The sequence below is a fragment of the Choristoneura fumiferana genome, chromosome 6, assembly GCF_025370935.1.
Source record: "Choristoneura fumiferana chromosome 6, NRCan_CFum_1, whole genome shotgun sequence".
Classification (NCBI taxonomy): domain Eukaryota; kingdom Metazoa; phylum Arthropoda; class Insecta; order Lepidoptera; family Tortricidae; genus Choristoneura; species Choristoneura fumiferana.
In genome coordinates, this window is record NC_133477.1 from 21922548 (window position 1) to 21950517 (window position 27970).

Consider the following 27970-nt stretch of genomic DNA (forward strand, 5'->3'; position numbering starts at 1 on the left):
AAAATCATCATTATTCATGTCTGACTGTCTATATCAATAAGCCATCTAAAATGACCCCACATTGCGTACATTTTGCTTATGAGCTTAGAAGGCTCGGTAACACTGCATCATCCCCTCTGCTAACATCCAGGTAAAATTTTCAAAAACGCCATATTTATTCATAAAGAACCATCGATTTATCTTCGACAATGACGATCTTCCATATAAAATTTCATCCCCTATTTGACCCCCTCACAGGAAGAATGAAAAAAAAAACGCCCAAACTAACATCTATTTATCTCTTATTACGCGCCGAAATGGCAAGTTTAATAAAGATTCATCGATATATCTTCGATAATGACGACTTTCCATATAAAGTTTCATCCCCTATTTCACCCCCTCACAGGAAGAATTAAAAAAAAACGCGCGAACGTACATCTATTCATTATCTCTTATTACGTGCCGAAATGGAAAGTTTAATAAAGATTCATCGATTTATCTTCGACAGCGACGAACTTCCACCATATAAACTTTCATCCCCTATTTCAACCCCTTAAAGCCTCTTTTTCACGATAAAAGATAGCCTATGTTCTTTCCCAAGGTCTATCCTATCTCTGTACCAAATTTCATCAAAATCGGTTCAGCGGCTTAAGCGTGACAGCGTAACAGACAGAGTTACTTTCGCATTTATAATATTCTAAAATTGTATATATTATAAGTAATAAGTAAATAAGTACACATAAGTATATAAGTATGGATTAGTATTATTAAAACATTGTTTCCGTATTTTAACTTTCAAACTTTCATTGCTAATTTAATTCTATCACTGCCCGAGCCGTAGGCGAGGATTGAGAGTTTGTTCGAGGATAAAAATGAATGAGGATGTGATGATATAAACTAGTTTTATCAACTAAGTTTATACCTACACATCCTGCTTTCACTTCGATTGCGAGAAAATTAAATAGGAACAGTGGAAACAAATTTTCATTTAGAAATGCTTATTTTATGTTTAATATTATTACTAACGTCTGTCATGGCTATCTTACATACTACTTTTAGGAGCTTAACCATTCAGTGATTCTACTCTAATGTTTATAATTTTTGGTTGGTGAATGTGCGTTAAAATTATCCTTTGAGACTTGTTTTCGATCTTCAGCGGTGTCAACTTATCCCTTACGCTTCGGTTTCTATTATCGATATTGAAATAGAAAAAGCGTTAGTTTTTTTGAGCCTAAGTATAAGTAGTTATCTACCAGAAGCCGTATTGCGTAACTCTAGGGTTCAATACCAAAACAATGTCTGGCTTGCACGCCCGCGCCCCCGTGTCGCGCCAGCGCTGCGGGGTGCGGGGTGCGGGGTGCGGGGCATCAAACAACGCGGGCGTTGGGGTCGCCGAGGATCCAGGGGAATGTAATAAAACAAGGTGGTAGTTTGTAACTCTCATAGAGTTTATTAATTTGTTCTTAGAACACAACATTATATTACAGCAAGGTGCCTCCGCCGCGCGGCACGGGGCGACACTCGCTCACATTCTTTTAATTAATATCACATTGTGTCTTCAACACGAATTGGAAAATATTAAGTACCTACTTAGGATTTAATTCATTAATACCTACAATTCAATCAAAATACGTATAATATTGCTGCATACTTCACATGGTCAGAGTGATAATACGGTAATTTTATAATAATTTAATTGAGAGTTTAGTATAATGTCCGCATTGAGAGCCGGCAGCCCGGCGGCGGGCGGCGCGCGCGCAGCGAGTGCTGCCAGCAGTTCGCTCGACGCTTTCATTTTGGATAAACCGCTAATTTCGACTCGAATTTTTTTATTGCTGTTTTGACTGACATTGAAGTAAGTACAAGATGTCGTTGCGCGTGGACTAATGTAGTTCTTCGAATAAAAGCACTCATTGCGAAGGGTCATAACGATGAACTACCTGTACAGTCTACTACCTTGCTCCTTCGCCAGCGCCACCCACGTTCCGCTTCGTTCGGTAGCAGAAGAGCAAGGTAAAAGGTAAAAGAATCAAGATAAGGAAGAAGGAGGAAGGTTCATTAATAATGTACAGTACCTACCTGTTGTGGCGCAATTTTTCGTATTCGTATTTTGTTGGATTAATATTTCAAATATATCAACTTTTTTTATTAGTCAAATCACTTATATGTAGGTATTCCTCCGTTTTCGGAATTTTACTGCAGAAACCACTCGCTGCCCCTAGGCACGGGGAGGGGGGAGGCACCGGGCCGGCTCCCCTAGGCCGCTTAAAGCTTCACGTCTTAACTTAACAATATCGACATTCACTAATTCTAACTTGTACTTTATGTTAACTACAAAATAAATAGATTTGATTTTATTTTACAATTTCGTATCCGAATAGATCTCGCAAGTTCAACGATGATAATATATTATAGAATAAATATCGCGGCTACTCTAAAACATTTCATCATAAAATTAGACACGTATGTATTCGTTACAGCTAGGATCACAACGGGGCGCGAGGCGCGCTTACTGGCTAAGTCGTCCGGCGGCGGCGGCGCGCCGGACCGGACCGGACCGGAACCGCCGCCGCCGCCCCCTCTCGGCTACACTCGTACCAAAATATATCAGACGCGTACAGTACAGGAAATACTCAGGAGCAGTCTACTCTGTGGCGGCGCCGAGCGGCGGCCGCAGTTTTACATCGGCGCTATCACGCGCCGATCCTACGGAGCTCGTTTCGTGAAACTTATTTATTTACAAGATCTATATAATATGAACATTTTGAAAATAGCTTCAGTAAGAATAATAAACGACTCTGTCTCTACATATCACTCACACGAGTCGAGTTAATCTCAAAAATATAGGTCTAGCGAAGTGGCGGCTCACGCGTGTCGGCCGCGCTCGTGGCTCACGCGTGGCTGACAGGCGGCGCTTTGCGCGGCTCACACGTGGTGACGTGGCTGAGCGGCTCACGCGTGGCTGACGGGCGGCTTGCGTGGCTCACGCGTGGCTGACGGGCGGCTTGCGTGGCTCACGCGTGGCAGACGGGCGACGGCTTGAGCGGCTCACGCGTGGCCGACGGGCGGCTTGCGTGGCTCACGCGTGGCCGACGGGCGGCTTGCGTGGCTCACGCGTGGCCGACGGGCGGCTTGCGCGGCTGCAGGCGCTCGTCGGCGGCCAGCAGGCGATCCAGCTCGGCGTCCTCGTAGAACACCACGAAATGCTCGGGCTTGGCCACCGCCTCGAAGATGGAGCACACGGACGGCTTCACGTTGTAGAAGTACAGCGGCTGGCGGCGCGCGTGGAAGTCCGCCGTCAGCTGAGAGATGCTCTGCGCCGCCGTGTAGTCCGCGCTGTAGATGTGCGTGCACTCCAGCACCACGGGCAGCGGCGCGCCCCCCCCGGCCCCCGCGCCCCCGCGCGCCCCGCGCCCGCCGCCGCCCCGTCCGCGCTCTTCGTCACCAGCTTCTTCACGTAGTCCACGGACGGGAACATGAGGCATCGGTCGGGGGTGATGATCAGGTACTCCACGCCGCGCTCCGTCTGCAACAAGCGTGCGCGTCAGTCGCGGCTGGCCCTCCCCCTCCCTCTCCCCCTGCCCCTCCCCCCTCCCCATACCCTGTAAAGGTGCACTCACTTTCAGCATCTCCACGAAGAACTTGGGGCGCGCCGCGTGGTACAGGATGAAGATGATGTTGACGACGACGCCGGTGAGGATGCCCATCTCCAGCGGCAGCGTGAGGCACAGCACGAAAGTGCCGATCCCGGGGATCAGGTCCAGTTCTGTAACGCGCGAGGATCGTCAGTATCGGAGCGGCCGAGCCGAGCGGCGGGAGGCGACGGGCGAGAGGCGCCGTACTCACTCTTGGCGCGCCACATGGGCTTGATGACGTGGTACTCCACCATGAAGAGGATGGCGGAGATGATGACGGCCGCGAGCGCCGCCTTCGGGATGAACTCGAAGTACTGCGTGAAGAACTGCAGCGCCAGGATCACCATGATGCCTGCGACAGAGAAACGAGCGTGAGAAGCGGTTCCAGGCGGGCGATTATCGGTGTCGCCTCGGGCAAGGAAAGGAAGGATGAGATTATTTTGAACGGAGGTCGCGAGTCCGACTGACTTCGGGGCGGTGAGATCCACGAGGGTTGACATCGCGGAACGACGAGGTTTCGGTCACCGCCGTTCGACACGTAAACAAACTACTTGCCCCGGAAGCGCCGGGAACGTGGGCCGTGGTTTTTTTAGATAGGGACCGCGAAGAGTTTACCTCTCAAAACTCGTGTGGTCTTTGGTGGGTATGGTCGTTCATGGGATAATTTCCCACGAGATCAGGGCGGATGCGTATAAGATGCATTTTCTACATAATAAAAGAAGAAAAGACGGTTACCGGTGTAGAGTCCGTTGAAGGGCGTGCGCACGCCGGAGCCGTTGGAGACGACGGAGCGCGCGAGCGAGCCGCCGCCGGGGTAGGCCTGCACGAAGCTGTTGGCGATGTTGGCGGTGCCGATGGCGATCATCTCCTGCGTGGCGTCGATGGTCTTGCCGTCCGAGAAGGCCTTGCAGATGGCGATGTCCTCCAGCAGCACGATCAGCGGGATCACCACGATGCCCGAGCCCAGCTCCGCCACCATGTCCACGAAGCCGGCCGTGGAGTTGTCGGCGCGCACGTAGCTGAACGGCGGCAGCGACGGCCGCGGCACGCCCGACGGGATCGCGCCTGCAACACGCGCAGCGTCACCGAGACATGAGCGCGGCCAACACGTGCGACAGGACACGAGAATGGGATGGGCTAATGCTACGGCACTGCGCTACTCTAAGAAGCGTTATCGATGGATGACTCGGATGAGCTACTGACTATAATGACTACTAACCGCCGCGAAGGTTTTCAGCTTCAGAGAGCATAAAAAGAAAAACAAGATCAATAAATCACTCAGGTATATTCTTTGAAATTTTTCATCTGTCGATCGTCAAGCGCTCTCGATCCGATATACGCGTAGCAACTCATATCGGGAATGGATCATTTTTTTTTCTTCGTGTCGATCGATATTTTTACATGAGTCGTCAAGGAAAGGAGCGAATCGTTTTCGACTTTCAATCTCATACCTACTCATTAACAATAGCAACATTTCTCGGCATTTCGGGATAATCGTACGGTATTTTTTTTTAATGTTCAATCTCGAAAAGAACGGGGTCGTAGCGGGATGGACTCACCCATGAGGCGGACGGGCGAGGCGCCGTGCCGCGCGACGAACCAGTAGCCGAGCACGCCGGACGCCACCACCACGACGGCGTTGCGGCACGTGCCCAGCAGCCAGCAGCAGCGGTTCAGCGCGCGCTGGCGCGTGCTCGGAGTCGCGCCGCCCAGCTGCACCATGCCGATGCGCTGCGGACACAGGACGCGCCGGTCAGCGGTCAGACAGAGAGCGGCGGGTGCGGCGCGCGGTCAGACGGCGACACTCACCCGCATGGACAGCAGCAGCGCGATGCAGCCGAAGCCCAGCACGGGGTCCCAGAGCGCGGCCGCGTGCAGGTTGCCGAACACGGAGATCCACTGCTGCAGGAACGTCTGGCCGGTCACCGTGATCGCGAACAGGTCCTTGACCTGCGACGTGGCGATCATGAGCGCCACGGCCGACGTGAAGCCCGACGACACGGGGCCCGACACGAAGTCGATCAGGAAGCCGAGGCCGAGCGCGCCCATCAGCAGCTCCACCAGCCCGGCCAGCAGGTTGAGCAGCACGGCCTTCTCGACCACGCCGCCGGCCACCTGCCACGTGAGCAGCGACGCTATGGCCGTGGGCCCGGCCGGCACGGCGCGGCAGCCGCCCAGCACGATGTACACGAAGCAGCCCAGGAACGAGCCGTACAGCCCGTGCTGCGGCGGCAGCCCCGCGATGTTGGAGTAGGCCAGCGACTGCGGGATCACGGTCAGCCCCACGGTGACGCCGGCGATGAGGTCGCCGAGCGCGCGCTCGCCCGTGTACTGCGGCAGCCAGGCCGTCAGCGGCACGCGCTTGTGCAGCGTCTTGCGGTTGAGGCGCCGCCGCAGCGCGCCGCCCCAGCCGCGCCAGCCGCGCCAGCCCGCGCCCGACCCGCTCTCCGATCCCGACACTGCAATGGAACACGCCCGACCGACACTCTTCAATTTGTGTCTACATAATAATATGCTCGGTTCAAGTCTTGCTAGTGAATATTGATCCACTTTCGTCGTAGGTGTTTTTATAAAAAATATAAATAAAGAAAACTAGGTTGGTTGAAAATAATTAATTTGAAATCGATTTATAATGTCTGATGATAGGATTATTTAACAAAAATGCCCATTTTATAATAACTCGCCACCAAACTAATCCGTTTATCGTTTTAAGCATCCTTCTCGGTCATTTAGATATAAAGTGTGGAGTAATGATTTTTTCCATCAACGAATAGTCTATCTGCGTCACCACTAGGTACTTTAATCAAATGACAAATCGATTAACCCATATTAAGTATTCGAAATCAAAAACGCGGCGTTGTGGTACCACAGAAACCATAATACTTAAATACAACCATAGGTACATCCATAGACTGCTAAAATCATAACACTTCCTTCTGAACTTATCGAAATCAGATCAAACAATTTTGATGAGAAATTTTATAAGTTGTGACTGTACAGTCACCAGCATTAATGTCTGCCACAGCGGAGCGTGGAACAAATCTGACACGTCCTTCCGGCCCTAGATATAGAGTCGTATCAGATATTTATGCACGCTCGTTGTGTCAGATATTGGCGCTGGTGACGGTACCAGTTATCTACTCCTAGTAATTATGTTGCGTTACCCGGGCCGTACCTTGTCCCGGTGGCTCTAAGTCGGTTTTTATGTAAAACTAATCTGGCACCGCAGTTGCCTCTAAATACTGCTCCATGTCCATGACCGATCGATCGTCGGCCGATTGGGCAGGGGCAGCCTGCGGAGTGTGGTGTGTGGTACGCGAGGGACCGAGGGCGCGTCGGTGCGTGATGTACTTACAAGCGAGTAAACAGTAAACGATGGACTCAATGGGTGGACATACTCGCATAAATCCGAGAAATACCTAGTACCGAGTTTAAAATCCAAATGCAATAATAGTACAGTCGATGAAACTGAATCAGGTACCATCAGCCAAATATGTGGTCTACCACCCTAAAGTTGGTAATCGTTTGCATGTCATAAAACAATAAAGACAATAGACGTGTCTGTCAACTTAAAAGTTCGACTTTAGCGACATATTCATTTGATAGGAACTTGTTTAAAATTGGTAGACCACTTATTTGGCTGATGGAACCAGGGTGGAACCTCTTCATAAACAATTTCACAAAGTATAATTTCTTTGGCAAATGTATGGCATGTCAGCACGACCTATTTAGTAGCACAGAGGGTCAACGTCATAAATAAGACGTGATCATTTCTGTACCTTGTCGCTTTCAGTCGTTACACAATTTCGTATGGCTTTTCAAACATGACGTTAAAGTGACAAGGTACAAAAGTGATCACTTTTATGACGTTGACTGTACCTGCGTGATTCAGTTTCCTCGACTGTAACATTCGCGCAGCGCGAGCGGTAAAATCAATTGAAACCGATCCGAAGTTACTGCGATAAGTCGGAGCGATATCTGTTATAAAATAATAATACATTTGATTTTACCTGATGGAACCTGACAAAAGGGCTTTTAGCACAGATAAGTAAAGTTACGTAAGTAAGATCCTATTTAATTTATTTTCTATTTAATTCGTTTCAATCGCCGCCTGTGGTGGTACAGTCAAGGGCAAAGATATCGACACGGCCAAAGTTGCAAAAATATGTATACACGGCCTTAATGTTAAGTGCATAAAGTAGTGTATACATATTTTTGTAACTTTGGCCGTGTCGATATCTTTGCCCTTGACTGTACACACACATTGACAGCAAAAAGGGAAAGGCACTAACTACTTATATTCCTAAGCAGTAGGTATCTAGGATCATTTGATGGCCACAATGGCCAGTTGATGGTTTAAATTGAAACAATTTGAATTTTATGTCAACTCATTTGGTTAATGTCCAGCGTGTGTAGGTAATTAATGCAATTGCAGCATTGCATTAGCGGCGCGGCCGTGAACTTGTCGGCGGGCGAGGCCGCGCGGCGCGCGGCAGGGCGGCAGGCCGGCAGCGGCAGCGGCCCGACGCCGACGCCGCGCGGCCCGCAGCCGGACCAACAGGGCTACTACGAAACACGAAGTTCGTGTCGTGCGGTCCATCTGACACTTATACTATTTAATACGAGTGCGAGAGGGACGGTACGACACGAACTTCGAGTTTCGAGTTTCGTAGTAGCCCTGCAGCCGACGCGCTAATTAGCGACATGTCGGACGGCTGGCGGGGTGTCGGGTGTCGCTGTCAGATGGCAAATTTGGTCACTGAACTCATGAGAGAAATAAAAATGTCTCCCAAAAACACGCGTGGCTAAAACCTAAGTCATACTCATAATGGGTATACTTATGTGTATTTTATGTTCCTTCTCACACTAAAAGGACGCAATTAGCGTAAAGCTCATTTTATTAGTGAGTTCAGTAATCTACTCACGGATGTAGTCGTTGCTGGCAGTCTTGTCGTCGGGCGCGGGCAGCGAGCCGGAGGACGCGTTGTGCTTGCGCCGCGGGATCATCCTGCAACAAACACACGGGCCGGGCGTGAGAGGGGTGCTGCTGCTGCGGGGGGGGGGGGGGCTACTTAGTCGGCACATTAGCGGTGCAGGTACTCTCTCCCCGCACCGTGCCGCACGTCCGCCGCGTGACGCCCGCAGACTAAACAATTGAGTGTAAGTGGAGCGTCCACCCTCTGGCGTGCTGACCATGCACCGACCCGACTTTGTATCATTACAATTTTCTAATGAACCTAAAGCGAAATAACTTGTTTATGTTGTTCATAAAAAAACTTGAATATTTCACTGAAATCACCGCGATAGCACGCAAAGTTTCTGTTGCTTTTTGCACACACCTAGCATAGTACAGCAGAAGCTACAGTCAAGGGGAAGGGAAGGATAACTGTATGATACAAAGACGTCCAAAATATCTATACACCTTTGAGCCACTAACCTAACCTAAATAAAGGTCGATGTGTACATTATATTTGAAACTATGGCTGTATAATTTATGCCGTCAACTGTACATAGACCTTCGTTAGCAACATTTGAGCCAGCCCGCGGGTTCGATTACGTCTAGCTCATATTATTTTAATGTCATACATTCAAATACCTCACAATGTAAACACTACGAAGTGACAGGAACAAGTATTTCGGCGTCTAAGCTGTCTATTGTAGATGTAGATGCTAATAAATATGTAAACACGCTAGTATTGACAATCGCGTAAGTGCATGTTCCATATTTTTGAACATCTAGACAGCTTCGATGTTTACGATAGGGACTGTACAATCGAATCAATCGACCGCGACCGCGACCGCGACCGTCGTCCCACTCCCGCCGCGGTTTCGGGCTCGCGGCTCGGGTGCTTCAGACCGGCGATTTTTAAATGCCATCAGAATAATTATTATTATTAATTATACATAATCTCATTAAATATTTTTTACGGTGGCACTTGGACACACTTAATGGTTTGGCTGGGCTCTTACATATTAAAGTCACTGATATTCCAGATCTTCGGTAATCAGATCCGGAGGGTTTTACTTGCTTGTGTGTATTAAACACTCTCTGAATGTCAAATTTAAACTAGGCATTGTGAAAGTACTAGTTCACTTTTGAACATCCTATCAATAAGTCAGTCAGTCAGTAACAAATTTGATTAAGTAGGTATCTTTGCAACAATAAAACTTTTAAACGGGATGAATCTTAAACTTGAAATTAAAGGGTTCTTATATTCCAGATTATCTCCGCTATATTCCAGAGCTGAAAGACAAGATTAAAAAATTGATCGAGAAAAGTTAGTGCCTACCAGGTACGGGCATGTTTGCCTGCATTCGACTTTGCAGGGGTCACCGCAGCGCCCCCAAATAATGTGCAGGAGGATCTCAAACTTTTAAAAACCCCAGGCCTAAAGGAGACGTTCATATCATGATACTGAGCATGTACCTACACACAAACAGCATATAGATTTAGTGTGTCTGCAGCGAAGGCAAAGGTGAACTATGTACATAACCGCACGACACGACACTGTCGCAAATCGCAACGGGAGACGGGACAGAGCACGCCAATCATTTTAATATGTCCAGATGTTTCGAGCGCCTGCGAATAACGTGGTGAACTGATCATATTGCTATTATGTTTGTATGTACATACATAGGTACGACACAATACCTACTAAATAAGTTAAAGACGCATACAATTTCTTCATTGTCCTGTCTGTTTGGTTTGGTTTATTTGAGCATGTCGTCTGTAGCGCGACAATGCCAGGCTCAGTGCTGGAGGGGGGCGGGCGCGGCGCGGGGGGCGGCCGGTCCCGTGACCGGCGCCCGCGCACAAGGACCGCTTGTCTAATTACCGCGCAGCGATAATCGCATTGCGCAATCTGCATTGATTGGCGCTTTCTCGCGTGCCCGCCGGCGCCGGCGCCGCCCGCACTCGCGGAGAGCTGATTAATCATTTGCAAGACAATTTGGAAAGACGACCCGATGAACTAACAAGGCGTTCACGTATTTATAATGATCTGCGAATGCTTCTCGTCGTTAGGTACCTTTAAGAGGTGAACTTCGGAACGGTTGCGGCCGTGACGAAGCGGCAGTTTGCGAGAAGTAGGTATGCACTGATAACGCGCTCTCAAACAGTTTAAGTGCATTCTTGTTGTAATCTGTGTGTATTTACAACGACGACATAAAAAAAGCAAAGCGCGTACATTGTGGGAATTACGTAGGAGTATAAGCGCGAGGCGACGTCACCGGCGAGCCGGCCGTGCCGCGGGCCGCGGCGGCTGCTCGGGGGCTCACATGGAGTTTTGCGACCCCTTACAATTGGCACTGGAGGCACGTGCCCCGCGGGGCACAAGTTTGCAATATAATAAAGCAGTGTTTTTCAAACACGTCTTTTTTATATAGTGTCGCACGCAGTAATAAATAAATAATAAATAAATATCATGGGACACTTGACACCAATTGACCTAGTCCCAAACTAAGCAAAGTGTGTACTATGGATACTAAGCAATGGTTATCCATTTATATAGTACACTTTATACACACACAGTTTTATAGAACATACTCGTAACTTGAACGTACGCTCGTTGTAAGTACAACCTAATTAGTGTATTACAACGCAAGAAAATACAAACGACTAAGTATAAGTGCAAATAAGTGTCTATTTATTGGTACAGTCCAAAAGGAGTCGTGCGATGAGAAACTTTTAAACCACTTTGATAAAGGGTCGTTCAATCCACAGGCTCCCTCCCGTGGATCGTGTATTTGCGGCCAGACGCCAGACGCCGGACGCCGGACACACGAGATGACTATCTAATACAATATAATCTGTCTATCTATTTAACAGTAAGCGCTCCGGAATGCGCCCGCGGGGCTTCCCGTTCCCGGGCCACAAAGAATGCTCCCGCAGGCGGCGGCGCCGGCGCAGGTAGCGGCGTCGGCGCAGGTAGCGCTCGCTAGCGCATCACCACTACTAAACTACTGACCCCATTGATGCATGCTAACATTGTTTAGTAAATACTGTAACCCACAGTACTTTACTTTGTTGTAGTATCATCGACTGCGATCTCTCAACACTACGCAGATGTAAAATAAGGGATGAGGCCGATGAGGCTCCTAAAAACGAATACCGGCCAAATAACAGTCAGTCGGTCTGTAAAGAAACTGCAGTCTTGCTGATCAGGTCACTCGTGCGTGGGTGGTCGATAATGCAATGTAATCTGAAATGGATCGGCTGTGAGTGAATGCTGCCGGAGCCAGCCGGGCCCGCCGGCCGGCTACCGGGCCGGGGTGCCTGGCCCGCGCCGCGGCTGTGCAAACATCGCCCGACCGACACCGCAACTTAGAACAACAACAAGCCTATTTGTGTCCACATTTGTACAAGCAACGATGAGTAATTTGATTACACTATTATTGTTCCGCAAAGAATGCTCTACGTGATAAAATATTTGCTGATCTGTTACAGTTTGTTCAAGAGGACATGTAAATGTGGCTACAGCGTGCAGCGGCGGAGTCACGGCCGGCGGCGGGAGGCTCGTGATCGCGGCGCGGCGTTGCCCCTGTCCAAGCTGCATAGCTCAAGCTCAGCTGTTCAAATCCTAACTATCATTCTGAGGCGTGTACCCTCCGTAAGCGACGGGGTCCCGGGCCCCAGGGGGCCACGCGGCGCTCAGCCGCTCGCGACATGTCCGCGTGTCGGGCCGAAGTGTGTCGCGCTAAACGCTTTCGTCGCGTGTATTTACTTTCTCTAAATCTAATACGACAGCTCCCCCATTGTTTCCGAGCGCTCGGGACGAGGTAAACGATATGGAAATGGCTCGGCGGGCGGTGGGAGCGGCGGAGGCAGGGGAGCGCGGGGGGGAGTTCTCTGACGTCACGCGGCTGATTAAAATGTGATGACGGGATGCCGGGACCGACCCAGCGTAGCGGAGTGTCCTGTGTCGTGCGTCTGATGCGACAATTGTGTAAGCGATGACTAGTTTCCTTGATTGCGATTTCTCACATTGTGTGCATAATTCATTATTACTATCTTTTGCCCGCGGCTTCACCCGCGTGGTACCTATTCGGTTATCGCGCGCTGTTCCCTCGGGAACTGTGAATTTTTACGGGATAAAAAGTAACCTACGTCACTCTCTGGCCCATAAACTATCTTTATGCCAAAAATCACATCGATCCGTCGCTCCATTTCGACGTGAAAGATGGACAAACATACACACAAACATACAAACACACACACTATCGCATTTATAACATTATATAGTATGGATTAGAGAACGAAAATGACATATTTCAAATACCATGCAATTGCCCGGGACGGGGGGAACCGATTTTTGAAATCAGCCGAATCATTCAAAATCAAGAACTCAAAATTATGCTGCATGTGAAATACTATATTGTACAATCAAGGATAAATAACTGGCGTCGTACTGGTACCTATCGTCAGCGCAGCACAGCACAGGCGGGCGGCGGGCGGGCGGCGCCGTCTCTGCCCATGTGGTGTTTGTTTGATTTTTATATGAATCTAGTTTATTAGTTCTAAGATCCAGCTGTGCTGCACGTGGCGGCTGGGCAGGCCGGCAGGCGGCGGGTGGCAGGCGGCGGGCGGCGGGCGCTCGCGGCTATTAATAAAGGGCCGCGGGTCGGGGGTCGGGGGTCGGGGGTCGGGGGTCGGGGTTGGGGCCGCAGGACGCGGCTGCAGCCCCACGCCGCGACCGCGACCGCGACCTACCCTCAGATTCAAATGAGGCGCGAGATCAGCATGCTGACTATTGTCCAGGCAGGTCATAGAGCACGGGATGGGCATGCGCTTGATTGGGCATGTAGATTAATAGTTTTTGTCTTTGTTATGTTGATATTTTATTGCAATTATTATTGGCATTGAATTGACATTATTAGAGTTATACAAATGTTATAGGTACCTTCAGACAAGCGATGTTTATAGGGATCTATTTAATCTCGGAAGGGACAGAAACGATTTTGTTTAAATTTGTTAAGGGGCTGTTTCACCATCCATTGATTAGCGTTAATTGACGGTTAAATGTGATGCCGTCTCCGTCTATTCGAACAAAACAAATGGAGACGGCATCACACCTAACCGCCAGTTAACACTAATCAATGGATGGTGAAACAGCGCCTAAGTATGTGGAATTACGGGCACATTAGATATTATCTATCTATCGAGCTAGCTTGGTTTTACTCCCAGGAAGATGGGTGGGTGTTTGTTCTCGGGTCTTGGATGTTTAATATGTATTTAAGTATGTATTTATCTACAATTATATTTATATTTTTTATATAATTAAGGACAAACAGGAAACTTGGTCTGAATGAAATATTGCAGTTAGAATCAAATGGAATTCTTTAAATAGGTATTTAGTACTAGAATAGAACATAAAATTATCAGCTTAAAACAAATCAGTCGTAATAAATATTTGCAGAATATTATTGGCATGCTTTAACTTTTGCTTTTAGCAAGATTAAGGATAAAGCTATTGTTTTGCGCATCAATACGGAAAAATAAATGGTAAGTACCTAATTAAAATAATTTTACTCACTTTTTTAATGATTTAAGAATATTATAGTCCACGCATTTTTTGTATTTCTTTCATTTTAATAAACGCATTCTGATTATCTGGTAGCCGTGTCGAATGCACCACATCAATACCATAGCTTGTACTATTACTTATTCTGTGACCATAGTCAATACCTTTGATTTACCTCCACATTAAAACACGCGTTATGTTTGTTTAGTTCAGCCGCACTGGCATGGAGTCGACTCCATGTTAAGTTTCCACAGGGACCACATTGAAATCACATTTGGAAAGTTTCCACGGAAAAATAGTACCTACCTAATATCTGCGAATTGCTACGAAATGACTGATCGCTTGAATTCAATTTTGAATAAAAATCAAATAAAGCTCTGATTTGCTACTATTTTACTCTTATTTTAATCAACACAATTGAACACAATTTCAAAGCGCTGTCCGTGTCGCGTAATGTAAACAAAACAACCCGCAAATCAATGATATGCAATTAATTAATCTTAATATAAATTAAGGTATGTAAGTACGTACTGACTGATAGTATTATTATAATTATATTACTTTAGAATTAGAACTTGATAGAACAAATGTGGAATGCATACCTAAGTAAAGTCGAGTCGAGGATGGTTGTCGTAGATGTCAGCGCGAGCGGCGGCGAGACGCGGCGAGTGCGAATGCGAGTGCGGCGCGCGCGAGACTGTGCGGCGGCCGGCGGCGGCCTACCCGCAGTCCGCACCCGCGCCCGCGCCCGCGCCCGCCGCCGACATGGCCGTGCCCGATAACCGCGGCACGTCGACCACCCGGTGACCAGTGACCACGATGTCCACGATCCGACGGCGACGAACTAATTCATTTGCTAAAATGCCCCGCATTACCATAATTACCGACGTGATGGTCAAATGTGTGCATGACTTTAGGTTTCCCCGATATCAGTAGAGGGTCTCAATTAACGGAGTGACGGAGACCGAACGCCATGTATTACTCTAGCCATCAACATCCCGCCGCGGCGCGAGCCCCTCGGGAGATCGGGGTCACGGTCAAACTCGCCATCCGTACTCCGATTCCGATCGGGAGTTTTACCATTAAAAAAAGCTACGGACAGTGCGCGGGCAAAAAATAGTGTGAATTAAACCACTTCTGAATACTTCTGATGTAAGTAAGAGCTGTTGTGGTAAGAGGAATTTATGATTTCAAATTTTTTGCACAGAATTTTAAATAATGCAATTTATAAAAAAATTAGTGCCGAGACGGAGGCCGGTGTATTTTATTTGAGGGAAGGTTCACATCACAGGTCGGCAATTCGTTTCCGAGGGCACGGCACCAAATGAAATCACTCGTGCGGGGCGCAGGATGGATACACGTTTAATTCGCTCCCGCATTTAATAAAGATCACTCTCGCAGTCGGAGCCCTATGGGACACGGTTCCTAGGTACGTACCTAGGGTTATTTCAGAGCAGCGTTTAAAACAATCATTCGCAGTCGTCAATGCGGCGAGTGCGGAGCGGGCTGCGGCGGGTCGTCGGGACTGGCTGGTGGAGCGCGGGCATGCCGCGCGGCGTGCGGGCGGCGGCGCGGGCGGAGCGCGACTGGGGACCGGCTGACTGGAGTGACTGGGCAGGGCACCGGGCGGCGGGCCGGAGGCTGCGCGCCGCCGTCGCTCACCTGCTCCCGCGGGCCCGTCGGGGACTCGCCGCGGAATCCGCGGATTCATTCCCGTCCCGACCAGTTATGTTGTTTCATTTGCGATTTTATTATATCACATTGCCTTTTACGACTGTTGAAAACGAATACCAACCGAGACAATGAAGTTATCGATTTACATAAGAGATACTTATTTAGGAGGCTTCCATGTTTACCGAGTTACGTCGCAGAAGTAGGCGAATGCAGAAATAGAAAGCGGAGGCGAGCCAGGCGGCGCCGGCTCCGCCTCGCTTTACGACCGACTTCGAGCTTTCCGGCCGACCTTCACCAAACTTGTCAATATTGCCAAAACGGTGACTCGCTTCGCAATGTTTTCCTCCGCGCGCGCCGACCAGCGCCGACCAGCGGGCTTCACTACAATACAAACATCGAAAGCGGCGTTATGCAGTTATTACTTATAAGGTGATAATTTGGGTACATTCTTGTACCTAGTTATTTGCATACGTAGAATTTAATTAAATAAATAACACAAGCTTGCCTGAACAACACCTGAACCACACATACCACACAATAGGTACGATGTGCGGCGCGTTGCGCTGCGCGTTGAAGTCTTTAGTTGGCGGCGCGCGCGCCGGCGCGTCTGCCGCCGCCGGCGCGGCCAGCCATGCACGGCAAACGGACCCTCACACCTCATTCAATAATCATACGAGTGTATAGATTAGCTACCCAAAATTTTTGTTTCCCAATATTTTTAGCTGCATTCGCGTTTTTCCCCACTTTTTTTATTTTCCTATGCAGTTGTGTTACCATTAGGTTATTTCTTCGGAAGCATTAATTTCTAACCGTTTTTGTTGCTAGACGTATTTTTTTCCATGCGTTTTGTCTCCTAGTCCGCATTATCCTCATTCATATGTTTTACCCGTAGAACCAGTTCTCGATATTGTTTTATCACATACTATAAAATTATTCTGTCACCTTATTACCTACTACTTATAAAAAAGTTTTACCATATCTAGTTGATCATTGTTTATTCAACTTTATAAAATATAATAACATTAGCCTTCGACGAATAACGATTTAAGTATTTAATATGAAACAAATAATAAAACCTGTGATTATAGACTTATATGTATGTTTAACTATAGTTATATTTTATATTTAAGAATCGATAAAAGTGTTATACATTTATCTAATGAGGATAACCCCTGCAGGTAATTATTTACGATTGACTGAATTTTGTTGTCCATCATCAAATACTTATTGTTGCGTTTTCGAAAAATATCACTTCTTATTTCGTTATGCAGGTTAATGTAATTTACATCCAACGCTTCTTTCCGTAATTCGCTCAAAAAAAACAATAAGTTGGCGTTATTATGTATTCTGTTATTCATTTTTTTGTGCCAGCTTTCGACCACGTTGTTAGTTCTATGAGTTCTATGCCTGTGCCCATAGCACGACATTATGGAAACCATGTCCATTTTTAGCCACTGTTTAATCATATGTTCATTAAACCGTGTTATTTCAGACATCTGTGGTGACGCTGCCAATATAATCATCCACCCTTCATGAATTTTCCACGCTGGTAAATGAGCTAATGCTGCACACTTTGCGACATGCCTAGCCCCTTCGCGACTACTGGTTGTCCCAAAGATGTCTGCATTTTTGTAAAGGGCCTGTGAATAATGGAAATAACAACCACTGATGGCGGCTGACGGGAAGATAGACCGGAGAGCATTTATTGCACCGATTTCGTAGTCAACTTTTTTGAATTCTGACCGAAAAGTTGGTATATTTTGTTCCACTGCCTTGAACAACCTCTCATATGTGCATTGCCGCTTGTCAGGCAGTAATGCATATACACAAGGCACGACTTTTGTATGTTCTTCATCAGAACCGATGTCCAACATATATAAGAAATAGACATTAAGCCAATTTTTGTAAATGACTGTTTGTTTCTTAAATAAATAAATAAAAATAAATAACATGTATTGTGCATAACTGAATAAACGGTTTAGGTCCACTTTTGAAGGCCCCATCTAAAAAATGAGTTTTCAAGCCTGTAATCCAGTCTTTACATTCGCCAGTTATACATATCAAAATGTCAGTGTCCTGAACACAAACAAAATTTTTAGCTATTTTTTCAGGTATAGCAATATCTTCAAAATTGACGAACTGTGACTTTTGGGTGGATTTTTGTCGAGCCTTGTACAAAGAATCTCTCACCTTGTGAAATGTCGGTAGTTTATCCGCGTATTCTAGCGATTTTAGTGGGGCCATTTGTTCCCTAAAAAGCGTCGGAATCGGCCGGTAATCAGTAGCCACTTTCTGCTTTAAATCAATTATATTGAGCTCGATGTCTAAGCTCTCAAAGTCTGGAACACAGCAGTGTTTTTTGTCTTTCAGAATGGACTTTTGTGTCGCGTCTAAAACCACTGACCCTTTGCACATTCCTTTTAAATGGCACACCCATATGGACGTGCGAGATTTTTTGTTCGTGCGTTTTAGATAGTGCCGGTATCCCCCTCGCACTAAAATCCTCCCCCCATGTGTACTTTTTAAAAGTCTAATTTGGCATTCTCCAGTCGAGCCACCGAGAGTTTGGTGATTATCTTCCATGATTTACGAAAATCTAATTAATCTAGTATTGTCAGCAAAACAAACAAATATCTTTCAGTAATAATTTATTTATTTATTCCTCTTAATGGCGGCCATAAGGCTTGGGCCAATGTCAGTTAAATTAAAGATAAATATATTCTTCTTATGCATTTTGTACGGTGATTGTAGTTTTTGCAACTTGATAGCAAAATTCCAGAAACCACGCGGAGACCACTTGCGCATTAAAAAATGTCAGACACGAGAGTAATCACCGACCGGATGGCCAAGTGGTTAGAGCACCTGACTACGATGCTTAAGGTCCCGGGTTAGAATCCCGGCCGGGGCATCTGCCCCGAATATCTATTTGGATGAATAATACGAATGTTTGTTCTCGGGTCTTGGATGTTTAATATGTATTTATCTATATAAGTATGTTTATCCGTTGCCTAGTGTCCATAGTACAAGCTTTGCTTAGTTTGGGACTTGGTCAATTGGTGTCAAGTGTTCCATGATATATTTATTTTTATCAGTCAATTATTGATGGTAACAGAATAATAGTATGTGATAAAATAATATTGAGAACTGGTTCTACGGGTAAAACAGATGAATGAGGATAATGCGGACTAGGAGACAAAACGCATGGAAAAAATACGTCCAGCAACAAAAACGGTTAGAAATTAATGCTTCCGAAGAAATAACCTAATGGTAACACAACTGCATAGGAAAATAAAAAAGTGGGGAAAAACGCGAATGGAGCTAAAAATATTGGGAAACAAAAAATTTGGGTAGCTAATCTATACACTACGCTTGTCATCGTTATCATTCCGACGCACACAACGCCGCCCGGCCGGCGCGGGCGCGGGCGCGGCGCTATCATACCAGTACCAGGCTGTAATGTTCTGCGTATACGCGTCGTCATAATTATAATTATCATGGGTCCCATAATGGAATACATGTTATTCGTGTTATCGGCGCAGCCCCCCCCCCCCGCTGTGACAGAGCCGGAGCACGTGACTCCCCCTCTGCCCCGGCACCGCACTCCCCCGGCACTCTCGTTTCGTCGGACTTTCGAGTCGCGCAGCTTTCCCCGCTCGTCGGGCACTTGGAGCATCGCTCGCTAAACCTAATGTAGCAGCAATGTATGGTGCTTCATCAAATCACCTGTGGGGCAGTATTTCCTGCGTAACGATTGGCACACCGGCACCGTATCGGGATACGATTGTTCGTCCACGTCGCCGGTCATTGTTGGGCAAGAAAGGTTTCGTAAAGCGTTTATAGAGTTGCGTGTCAAGGTGGCGGGTGGCGCTGGCGAGAGCCGCGACCCCCGACCCTGGCGCGGTCAGGGCTCGGGGTCGACGACCGCGCGCGGGACGAGCGGGGAGGGGGGGCGCGTCATGTGACTGCGACGGGGGGGGGGGGCAGCGGACCGGTCGCGTACGCACCCATTGAGCGCGCGTGACGTCGCACGCTGCTCCTGCGCACTTTGCAGCCAAACAGCTTTTCGCAAAGTAAATAAATACCTACCGAGTAAAACTTTTGGGGCTGGCCGATGGTCCTCGTGGACTTGAGGTTGTTGGGTGCTAATTCCGGTACCAAGACCGTCATGCAGTTTACGAGTTCCCTTATACCTTATTTTACACTAACAATAAGAAGTGCGGAATGCGAAAATGATGTCGTACCGGAACGCTTATGCTATGCCTCCTGGGGTTGATGCATATGGATGTTATAAACTAGCTAGACCATCTCGGCCTATACACATCTCCGACCTCCAGGTCACAGGCCACCTCTCAGAATGAGTGGACTTGGGCCATCGTTCCCACGCAGGCTTATTGCGGATTGGGAACTTCACAAATACCATTTAATTTCTTTACTGTGTACGATGATATACTGAACGGCAAAAAATCTGACCCTCAATGTATGCAGTTATAGGTAATTTTGTATGTAGTGCGTAAGTACTCGTCAAACTGAACAACATATAAGTAATTCGATTTTTTATTTTTATTACACTAAAGTTTATTCGAAGAAGCAATGTAAAGCAAAATGCTTGATGTTTTTAGCGTAACATTAATCTGATGACTCATACTTAGAGACAGATTTGAGTAATTTGATGACTAATATATTTCTTAGGGATAGATGTAATAATTAGGGCATCGCAGTTTAGTGACAAATCTAAATTTAAGTGACAGGAAATATTTAATCAATCGACAAAGCGTTAAAAAGCTAAAAATTGAAATAAATTTCATTTAGTAGATTTATCTAGGTAAACGTTGGTATGTTAATGTAGGTACAGTGCACGAGTTGGCCGGTTGTTATCAGGTCAGGACCGAAGAGTACGATAAACCCAATTAATGGATGGATCCGACCCTCGGGACCCTCCCAATCCCAACGGAGCCGAGCGCGCGCGCGGGCGAGGGCTCGCTAATCCCGCTAAGCGCGCTAAGCACCTCTTATTGTGATTGTAATCTTGATTACCTTCATTACAATGACTAGATAAGAATGCAGTGGAGTGTGTCATTAAAGTATTAAGTGTTTCTATTTGTCTATGCTGTTATCGCGGAGGGCCCTGCGTCACTCGCCTCTGCCTCCGCGGGCCGCCTGCCGCTGCCGCTACCGCTACATACGACTAACAGCCGCGGCCTCGCTCCCGCGGGACTACGGGTAAGGGTTCTAGGGTTTTCTAGGTGAAAAATCCCTTCTTAGCGCAGATGATGTTCAACGGATATTAAGTAAATGCCATATATAAAATAGTTGATGTTTTCACGTAAGTACTAAAACCAAACTGGTAAAGACACCGAAAGAATTACAGTTAAGAGAAAAGTGTCAACTACATAATTGTCTAACGCTCTGACGTATGCGATCGCGTTCACCATCTCTTTCTACCCTCATATGATATGTCCCGTGTTACAGAAGAAAGTGGTGAAAACGATTCTGATGGCGAGTGCGTTAGGCGAGGCGATTAGGTCTCTGACTACGAAGCTGAAGCCTTCAGATTAACATTCATATTTTATCAAATCCGTAACCTTCAGCCTGAAGGTAACGGATGAATGTTAATCTCACTCACTAACAACAAACAGCGGAGGGCCGCGCCACGCGCTCTTGTTTGTGTAGTTAGCGGGCAGCACGAGCGGGGCGCGTGGCGCGTGGCGCGGCGCGCTCCCGGCTGCCTCTATTTTTATACCTATAGGTATGCTGCAATTGCTGCAACTTGCAAACGTTACTCGAGTAACAATCCTAGTTATAGATATCAATAAATAACGATTAATCGCTAAGTGCATGCGGAAGTGCTAAGCCCTGCGCCATCGCGGCGGGCGAGCCGACTGAGCCGAGCACTGCACTGCACGGCGCGCCACGCGCCACGCGCCACGCGCCGCGCACGCGCCACGCGCCACGCGCCACGCCACGCGCCGCACGGCCGCCGGGCGCAGGCCACGGCCGCTGCGACTCAATGGCTCGATTAATTGCTTCTCAATTTAGCTCTGTAAATTGGAAATCAATTGTAGCGCGTCTCAGCTGACCCGCGCCGCGTGTCGCAGGGAGAGGGGGGGGAAGCTCGCAGTAATTGCTGGCTTACTATGTAGTCGATATACTTACCTAGTTAGTTACTAAATCATTTGTTTTCTTGACTTGAAGGAACATTTTTACTCCAAATATAAACTTTATCTACGTAACATGGCTGTTACTGTTACGTAATCTAATATTAATAGCGTGACTGTTACATTATAATTTACTAGTCTAATTTTGGCCTGCCTACAACAAATAAGTAATAAGTACTAATTATGATTCATTTAATTATCATCATTAATGACGTTCATAAAATCAAAGCCTTTTATTTTTATTAAGTAGGTATAGTAAACTTTATACTTTGATAAACATGGCTACCATGTGGTATTCGCAAAACAACATTAGTCTCAGCAAAAAAAAAAACAATCTGGTTTGATTAGTGGCTGTGATTCTGACTGAGACGAATGCTGATTTCACAGTGCGCCGCGATCACGCGGGCGGCGAGCGAATTAACGGCTGTGCCTAATGCGTAGGTAGGTACCTACTTGTAATGCTGACTGCGAAGTCGCAGCAACGTGCTAATGGACTAATGTGTAAACGCGTCGCAGCCAGCGGCCATAGCGGCCAGCGGCCAGCGGCCACAAGCAACCGCGCGGGATGTATAATAATGTAGTCACCGTCGAAGACTGTTTGGGCCCGCGAGAGTCACCGCAAACGCACTGAGCTGTGACGTCGATCGACGTGGAAACAATCTAGTCACTCGAAATCCCTTTATTAGTAACGCAATACAATAACAATAAATTAGTCATACACTTGCGGTCAATCAATAATAAATGGAGTAAAGTTTTACTCCTCAGGCGTATTGACAGCCGCAGTGCGTGATGCACTCAAATAAACTGCGATTTTTTCTTTAGCAAAAACGTCGCAAAGCCATGGTACAGTCAACTTCATAAATAAGTGATCACTTTTGTACCCTGTCACTTTAATATCATGTTTGAAAAGCCATACGAATTTGTGTAACGACTGAAAGCGACAAGGTACAGAAATGATCACTTATTTATGACGTTGACTGTACAATCATTTTAAGATTTCCCTGTGACTGTATCAAAAATACGTCGGCTTTTAGACGAGGTGTCATGCAAGCCAGAGGGATCGTCGTAAAATGACTTGACCATTTGTTTTTTTTTAAATCAAATAGCTGGCAAACGAGCATGCGGGTCACCTGATGGTAAGCGATCACCGCCACCCATGGACACCTACAGCATTATTAGGACTGCGGGTTGTTTAATATTGCCGTTAATATGAGAGCAAGTGCTGCTGGATAGGTATATCTTGGAATTATTTATTGACACTATCATCATCATCATCATCATGTCAGTCGAAAGACGTCCACTGCTGGACATAGGCCTCCCCCAAGGCTCTCCACTCAGACCGGTCTTGTGCTTTCCGCATACACCGCGATCCCGCGATCATAACCAGGTCGTCGCTCCATTGGAGGCCTACCGACAGCTCGTCTCCCGGTCCGCAGACGCCATTCGAGAACCTTCTGGTCATCAATCCTGCGCGCAATAATATGTGCCCCGCCCACTGCCACTTCAGCTTCGCATTTCTTCGGGCTATGTCGGTAACCTTAGTTCTGAGTTCTGAGACCATGGAGGACCTCAGTGCTATGCTCGCTGACCTCAGCAGAGTTTCCGACCGAGTTGGCCTGAAAGTGAACGTGGACAAGACGAAAGTCGTATGTCTAATGTCCATGTCCATGTTGTTGTGCCAACTCCCGCTCGTCGAAGTTGTTGATGACCATGTGTATTACCTGGGACCAAAGGTCCAGTTAGGTAGGTCCAACTTGAATCCGACTTGGCTCCGCAGCGTTCGGGAAGCTTCGCGTCTTTTCGTCCAAATTACCGCAACGTTTGTTGAAGTCAAAAGTCTTTGACCAGTGTATGTTGCCAGTGATGACATACGGATCTGAGACGAGGGTGCTAACAATGGGCCTTATGAGGAATTTCAAAGTCGAACAGAGGGCTATGGAGAGGGCTATCCTTGGGGTTTCTCTGCGGGTTGGAATCAGAAATGATTATATCCGCAGTAGAACTAAGGTTACTGACACTATGCTGTCTAGCAAATATTCTGGTAAGTATAACTAAACGGAGAGATAAACCACTACATATGTGTCAGTAAGATCTACTCAGATGACGGTATGAAGTAAGGCGAGAAGGCGCACCTGCTGTCTTTACGAGCCTGTATGTATTATTACTGTTACTGGGCGGGCCGGGCACAGGCAGCAAGCGCCGAAATATGTCGTCCCAGCGGGCGGCGCGGGCGCCGGTAATTGCCGCGACGCAATCATGAGGAAGCTAATAGACAACACGATATCATTGCGTTCATGTTATTGACTCATCGCTCCCTTGTGACACGCTTCGTGTACCTAGTAGCGATTGCGGCCGATCTTGTAACAGCATTTAATTAATGTGGGCCAAACAATTTGTCACTATTCTGAGACCAATTGGAACAGGATTTAGTGTACTCTTTATAACATCACTCGATTTACTTTTTTATAACGTCGCAATTGCTTGACTTTGGTTGGTTTAGTTTGTTTTCTATAGAAAAATACACTCTACATAGCGCCACGCACACTCTATTTAACAACAATACGGTTTTGCCGAAATTGATAAGAACTGCAGCTGTGAGCATTCGTTTGTTTGCTGTTTTGTGTTTTGTGTTTATTTCGACTCAAGTGCCGGGATTCTAAGAAATTTTGTCGTCGGTTTTTGTATACAGGGTGATTCCGGGGTCAGGAGCAGGAGTGAAAGGGGTGATGGGGAGATTCACACTGAGCAACTTTTACTATGGGACCAGCCACGAAATGGCAAAAAAATCTGCTATTCCATACATTTCGGATATTTAGCGATCAATTATCTCTTGATCAGATGTTTTTTTTTCGCGATTTAGGGGCTGGTCCCATAGTAAAAGTAGCTCAGTGTGAATCGCCCCATCACCCTTTTCACTCCTGCTCATGAACCCGGAATCATCCTGTATAATACTCGGTTACTAGACTTTTGTCAAGTTGTTACACGTATCATAATAGCAGTTGCTTACAGATGTTTGAACTGTTAAGATGGCGAGTAAACGAAAATCTTTGTGTATGAGAGATAAAAATTTATTATTTATTTCTCTTCATTTAACGACCACTCTCTATAACGTCCTCAGTCTCAGGCTCAGTCCCTAGTGTCGTTATATAGAGTTACACTGTATTTAGAGATTAGAGAAGAGATGTCGTATCGGAGCAAATCTACGCAGACGCAGCACGGCAACGTGGGGTGGGCGCGACGGCTGTCAGATAGAACTTATCATGCGGAAAATAACTAACGCTCCGCTCACGTGTGGTTTGTGATGTGCTGCCTCCGAGAAGGGCGCCTGTATTATATCGCTCACTCTGCTGACCGTACGGACTACGGACCGACGGCCCGCGGCCCTGCGAGAAACTGTCTAGATGTTCGATAAAGGTCGACATGTGTGTGTATGCAGCAAGTTGCCCGAAACAATTACTTCGGCACCGTCGTTAGACATTTAAAAAAAACCGGGCAAGTGCGAGTCGCGCACCGAGGGTTCCGTACACATTTATAGGTATGTAAGTAAACGGGAATCGTGTCTTGAAGATGTTTCTCGCTTTTTCCGAGTGATTTAACACATCCATGGAATGCAGAGCCCTACACTTAAGCAAAATGTGCGCAGTGTGGGGTTAGATTATATTGGTCATTGATATTTACAGACAGACAAAAAAATCAAGATTTTTCAGACTTTGTAGTTTGTTGTGTTATAATAGCTACCTTCATACCACATTTCAAGATTCTGAGTTCACTCTTGCGAGTTTCGAAAATTTGCGGAAATTTGCAGCATAAACGGCTGCATGATTGCGTTGGCTTAGAAGTTTGATTTTTTCACAGCTCCAAGGGACAGTTAGACCTCAGTATTTGATATAAATTTCAGCTGATTCCTCCACGCGTTCCCGAGAAAAAGGGTCTTGACAGACAGACAGACAGACGGACAAAAAGTGATCCTATAAGGGTTCCGTTTTTTCCTTTTGAGGTCGGAACCCTAAAAACGACTGAGAAGCTGGCTTCTCGAGCACACATTCTACACTTTTGACGAGTTCCTTAAATTGCAGCCAAAGACTACTACTGCAAAATTATTCAATTAATTAGCTTTGAGAAGAATATGTTAAGAATAATTTAACAAAATGACATGTAATAATGATATTATCAATAAATGAGTATGATTTAATGAGTATGAGTATGCCTAGACTAATTTTTGGCCCTGGAAATGTGCAAATTTCCTGAGGGATGATATGTACCGAGACAAGATGCCAACAACTGCTGGTACCTACGTAATAAAACTATTGTATAAAAATTGGTTCTTTCTGTATGCGGTAAATAATACATTATTTCGTAAATAATGCTATAAATTAAATGCAGTAAAAACTTTTCAGAAAAAATAAATAAATGTGTTACCTTTAAAAATAATTAACGTATTTAAATATCGTTCCTCGTCGCGGTCACGGTCGTCGGCCGGCGTCGGCGGAATCGCTGTGTATTGTCGCGTGTCGCGTGTCGCGTGTCGCGTGTTGTCGGTGTCGCTGTGTCCGCGCTCGCTCCGCATGTGACTTGCGCCGCGTCGCCGCCAGCGCACTATACTAAGCCGCGATCGCTTCTCGCGGTTACTTATCAGAGCATCGACAGCAGCGGATCCGCGTGTGACGGCAGATAACGCCGCTAATCTGCTGCCGACAACTCTCTGCGGCGTCACGTGTCTTCAATATTGTTTCAGCGCTTCTTGTTTGCTTGCGCTGCTTGCCGCCAGCAAGTTAACGTAAAAAAGCTCTCACGCCTTTGGATTTTGAAATGTTTTTCCTCATCCAATGCGGAATGCTCGAATCGTACTGCGAGCACGTAGAAAAAGCGAACTCGTCGACGCTACTCAGGTTGTTTGTGCGATTCTCAGTAGGTAATATAAGATGTAATATCTACCAGACTGGCACTGGGTCGCGTATTTGTGGCCGCTCGTAAACACGGAACAATGACCAATTAAGGTTCTCGGACACCGCCGCGGCCGCCAGGCGCCACCGGACCCGCGGCCGCCACTGGACCCGCGGCCGCCACCGGACCCGCGGCCGTGCGCCGCGCGAGCGCGACAATGTCTCGTTACTGCTCAGCTCATGTCAGTTGATGTTATTATTACACTGGTGGATTCCATCCTCCGCATGGTAATCACATTGTTGCCGGCGTGATGACCCCGGTGGCCAGACGTGCCGGGAACAACAGCATCTGCAACAACGCCATCGACTTACTCGTACTAGGTTATTGTTGTACCATGCTAAGTAATGCACAATTACCTACAATTGTTCAAAGCTATTGTTCCGAACATGCGCATCGTAGAGAATAACCGATTCATTGCAAAATATGAGGAGACCGATGCACCTACTTGCATTTGTTTATCGAGCGCTAGGACCTGTCATTGTGGATTGTGGCATCTCATGGCGGTGACAGGTGATAAAACAATGGAAGACTGTTTATTGAAATGTTTATCTGTAGGTAATATTAATGGTGTTATGAAGCAGATAAGGGATCGACGGCTACGCGCCGCGTCACGTAGACTTGCAGGTTGCTTGATCGTGTAACATAGGTAGTTTAAGTAAGAGGAATAGAAATCACGCGGCTAAAACTTTGAGGAGTCTATCTGACTAAAACGCCATAACATTAATTTTCCGGCTCAATGAATTGGTTTATTGTAGCGAATTAAGTACCTACCTAAAATTTACATAAGCACAAAAAAATTGTGTGAATAATACTGAATAATAGCAAAGAGACTCTTTCTTTGCACCGCTTTGTAGGTAGGTAGGTAGGTAGGTACGACAATACGGACAAAGCGGTGACATTTATATTCCTTCTTATTCCTAGTTCTGTTCTTACGGTTCCCTAACAAATTATCCACTTTTCGATAGTTACTAGCGTTATAGAAAAGTGCGGATACTTAAGTGACGGAAGCTACACAAGATCGATTTTCGAAATCGATACAAAATACGTACTAAGTTAGTCCTTA

At 46.7% G+C, this 27970-nt stretch overlaps 1 protein-coding gene across 4 annotated transcripts; it reads right to left on the reverse strand.

Moving 5' to 3' along the window:
• Nucleotides 1–2984: 2984 nt before the first annotated feature.
• Nucleotides 2985–26992, reverse strand: Esp (Epidermal stripes and patches). 4 transcript variants are annotated; one of them, XM_074089620.1, is made up of 9 exons: nt 14737–14834; nt 8540–8622; nt 5424–6073; nt 5174–5345; nt 4350–4679; nt 3826–3966; nt 3600–3745; nt 3413–3505; nt 2985–3368 (listed from the first exon to the last, which is right to left on the reverse strand). In XM_074089620.1, the coding sequence occupies exons 2-9, from the start codon at nt 8619–8621 to the stop codon at nt 3090–3092; spliced, it is 1893 nt and encodes a 630-aa protein (XP_073945721.1). In that variant the 5' UTR covers nt 8622; nt 14737–14834; the 3' UTR covers nt 2985–3089. The 4 variants fall into 4 exon arrangements, with proteins under 4 accessions (XP_073945721.1, XP_073945720.1, XP_073945718.1 ...); XM_074089619.1 differs by lacking the exon at nt 14737–14834 and adding exons at nt 4834–4851; nt 26383–26992 and having other exon boundaries at nt 3182–3505; XM_074089617.1 differs by lacking the exon at nt 14737–14834 and adding exons at nt 4834–4851; nt 15572–15733 and having other exon boundaries at nt 3182–3505.
• Nucleotides 26993–27970: the final 978 nt, after the last annotated feature.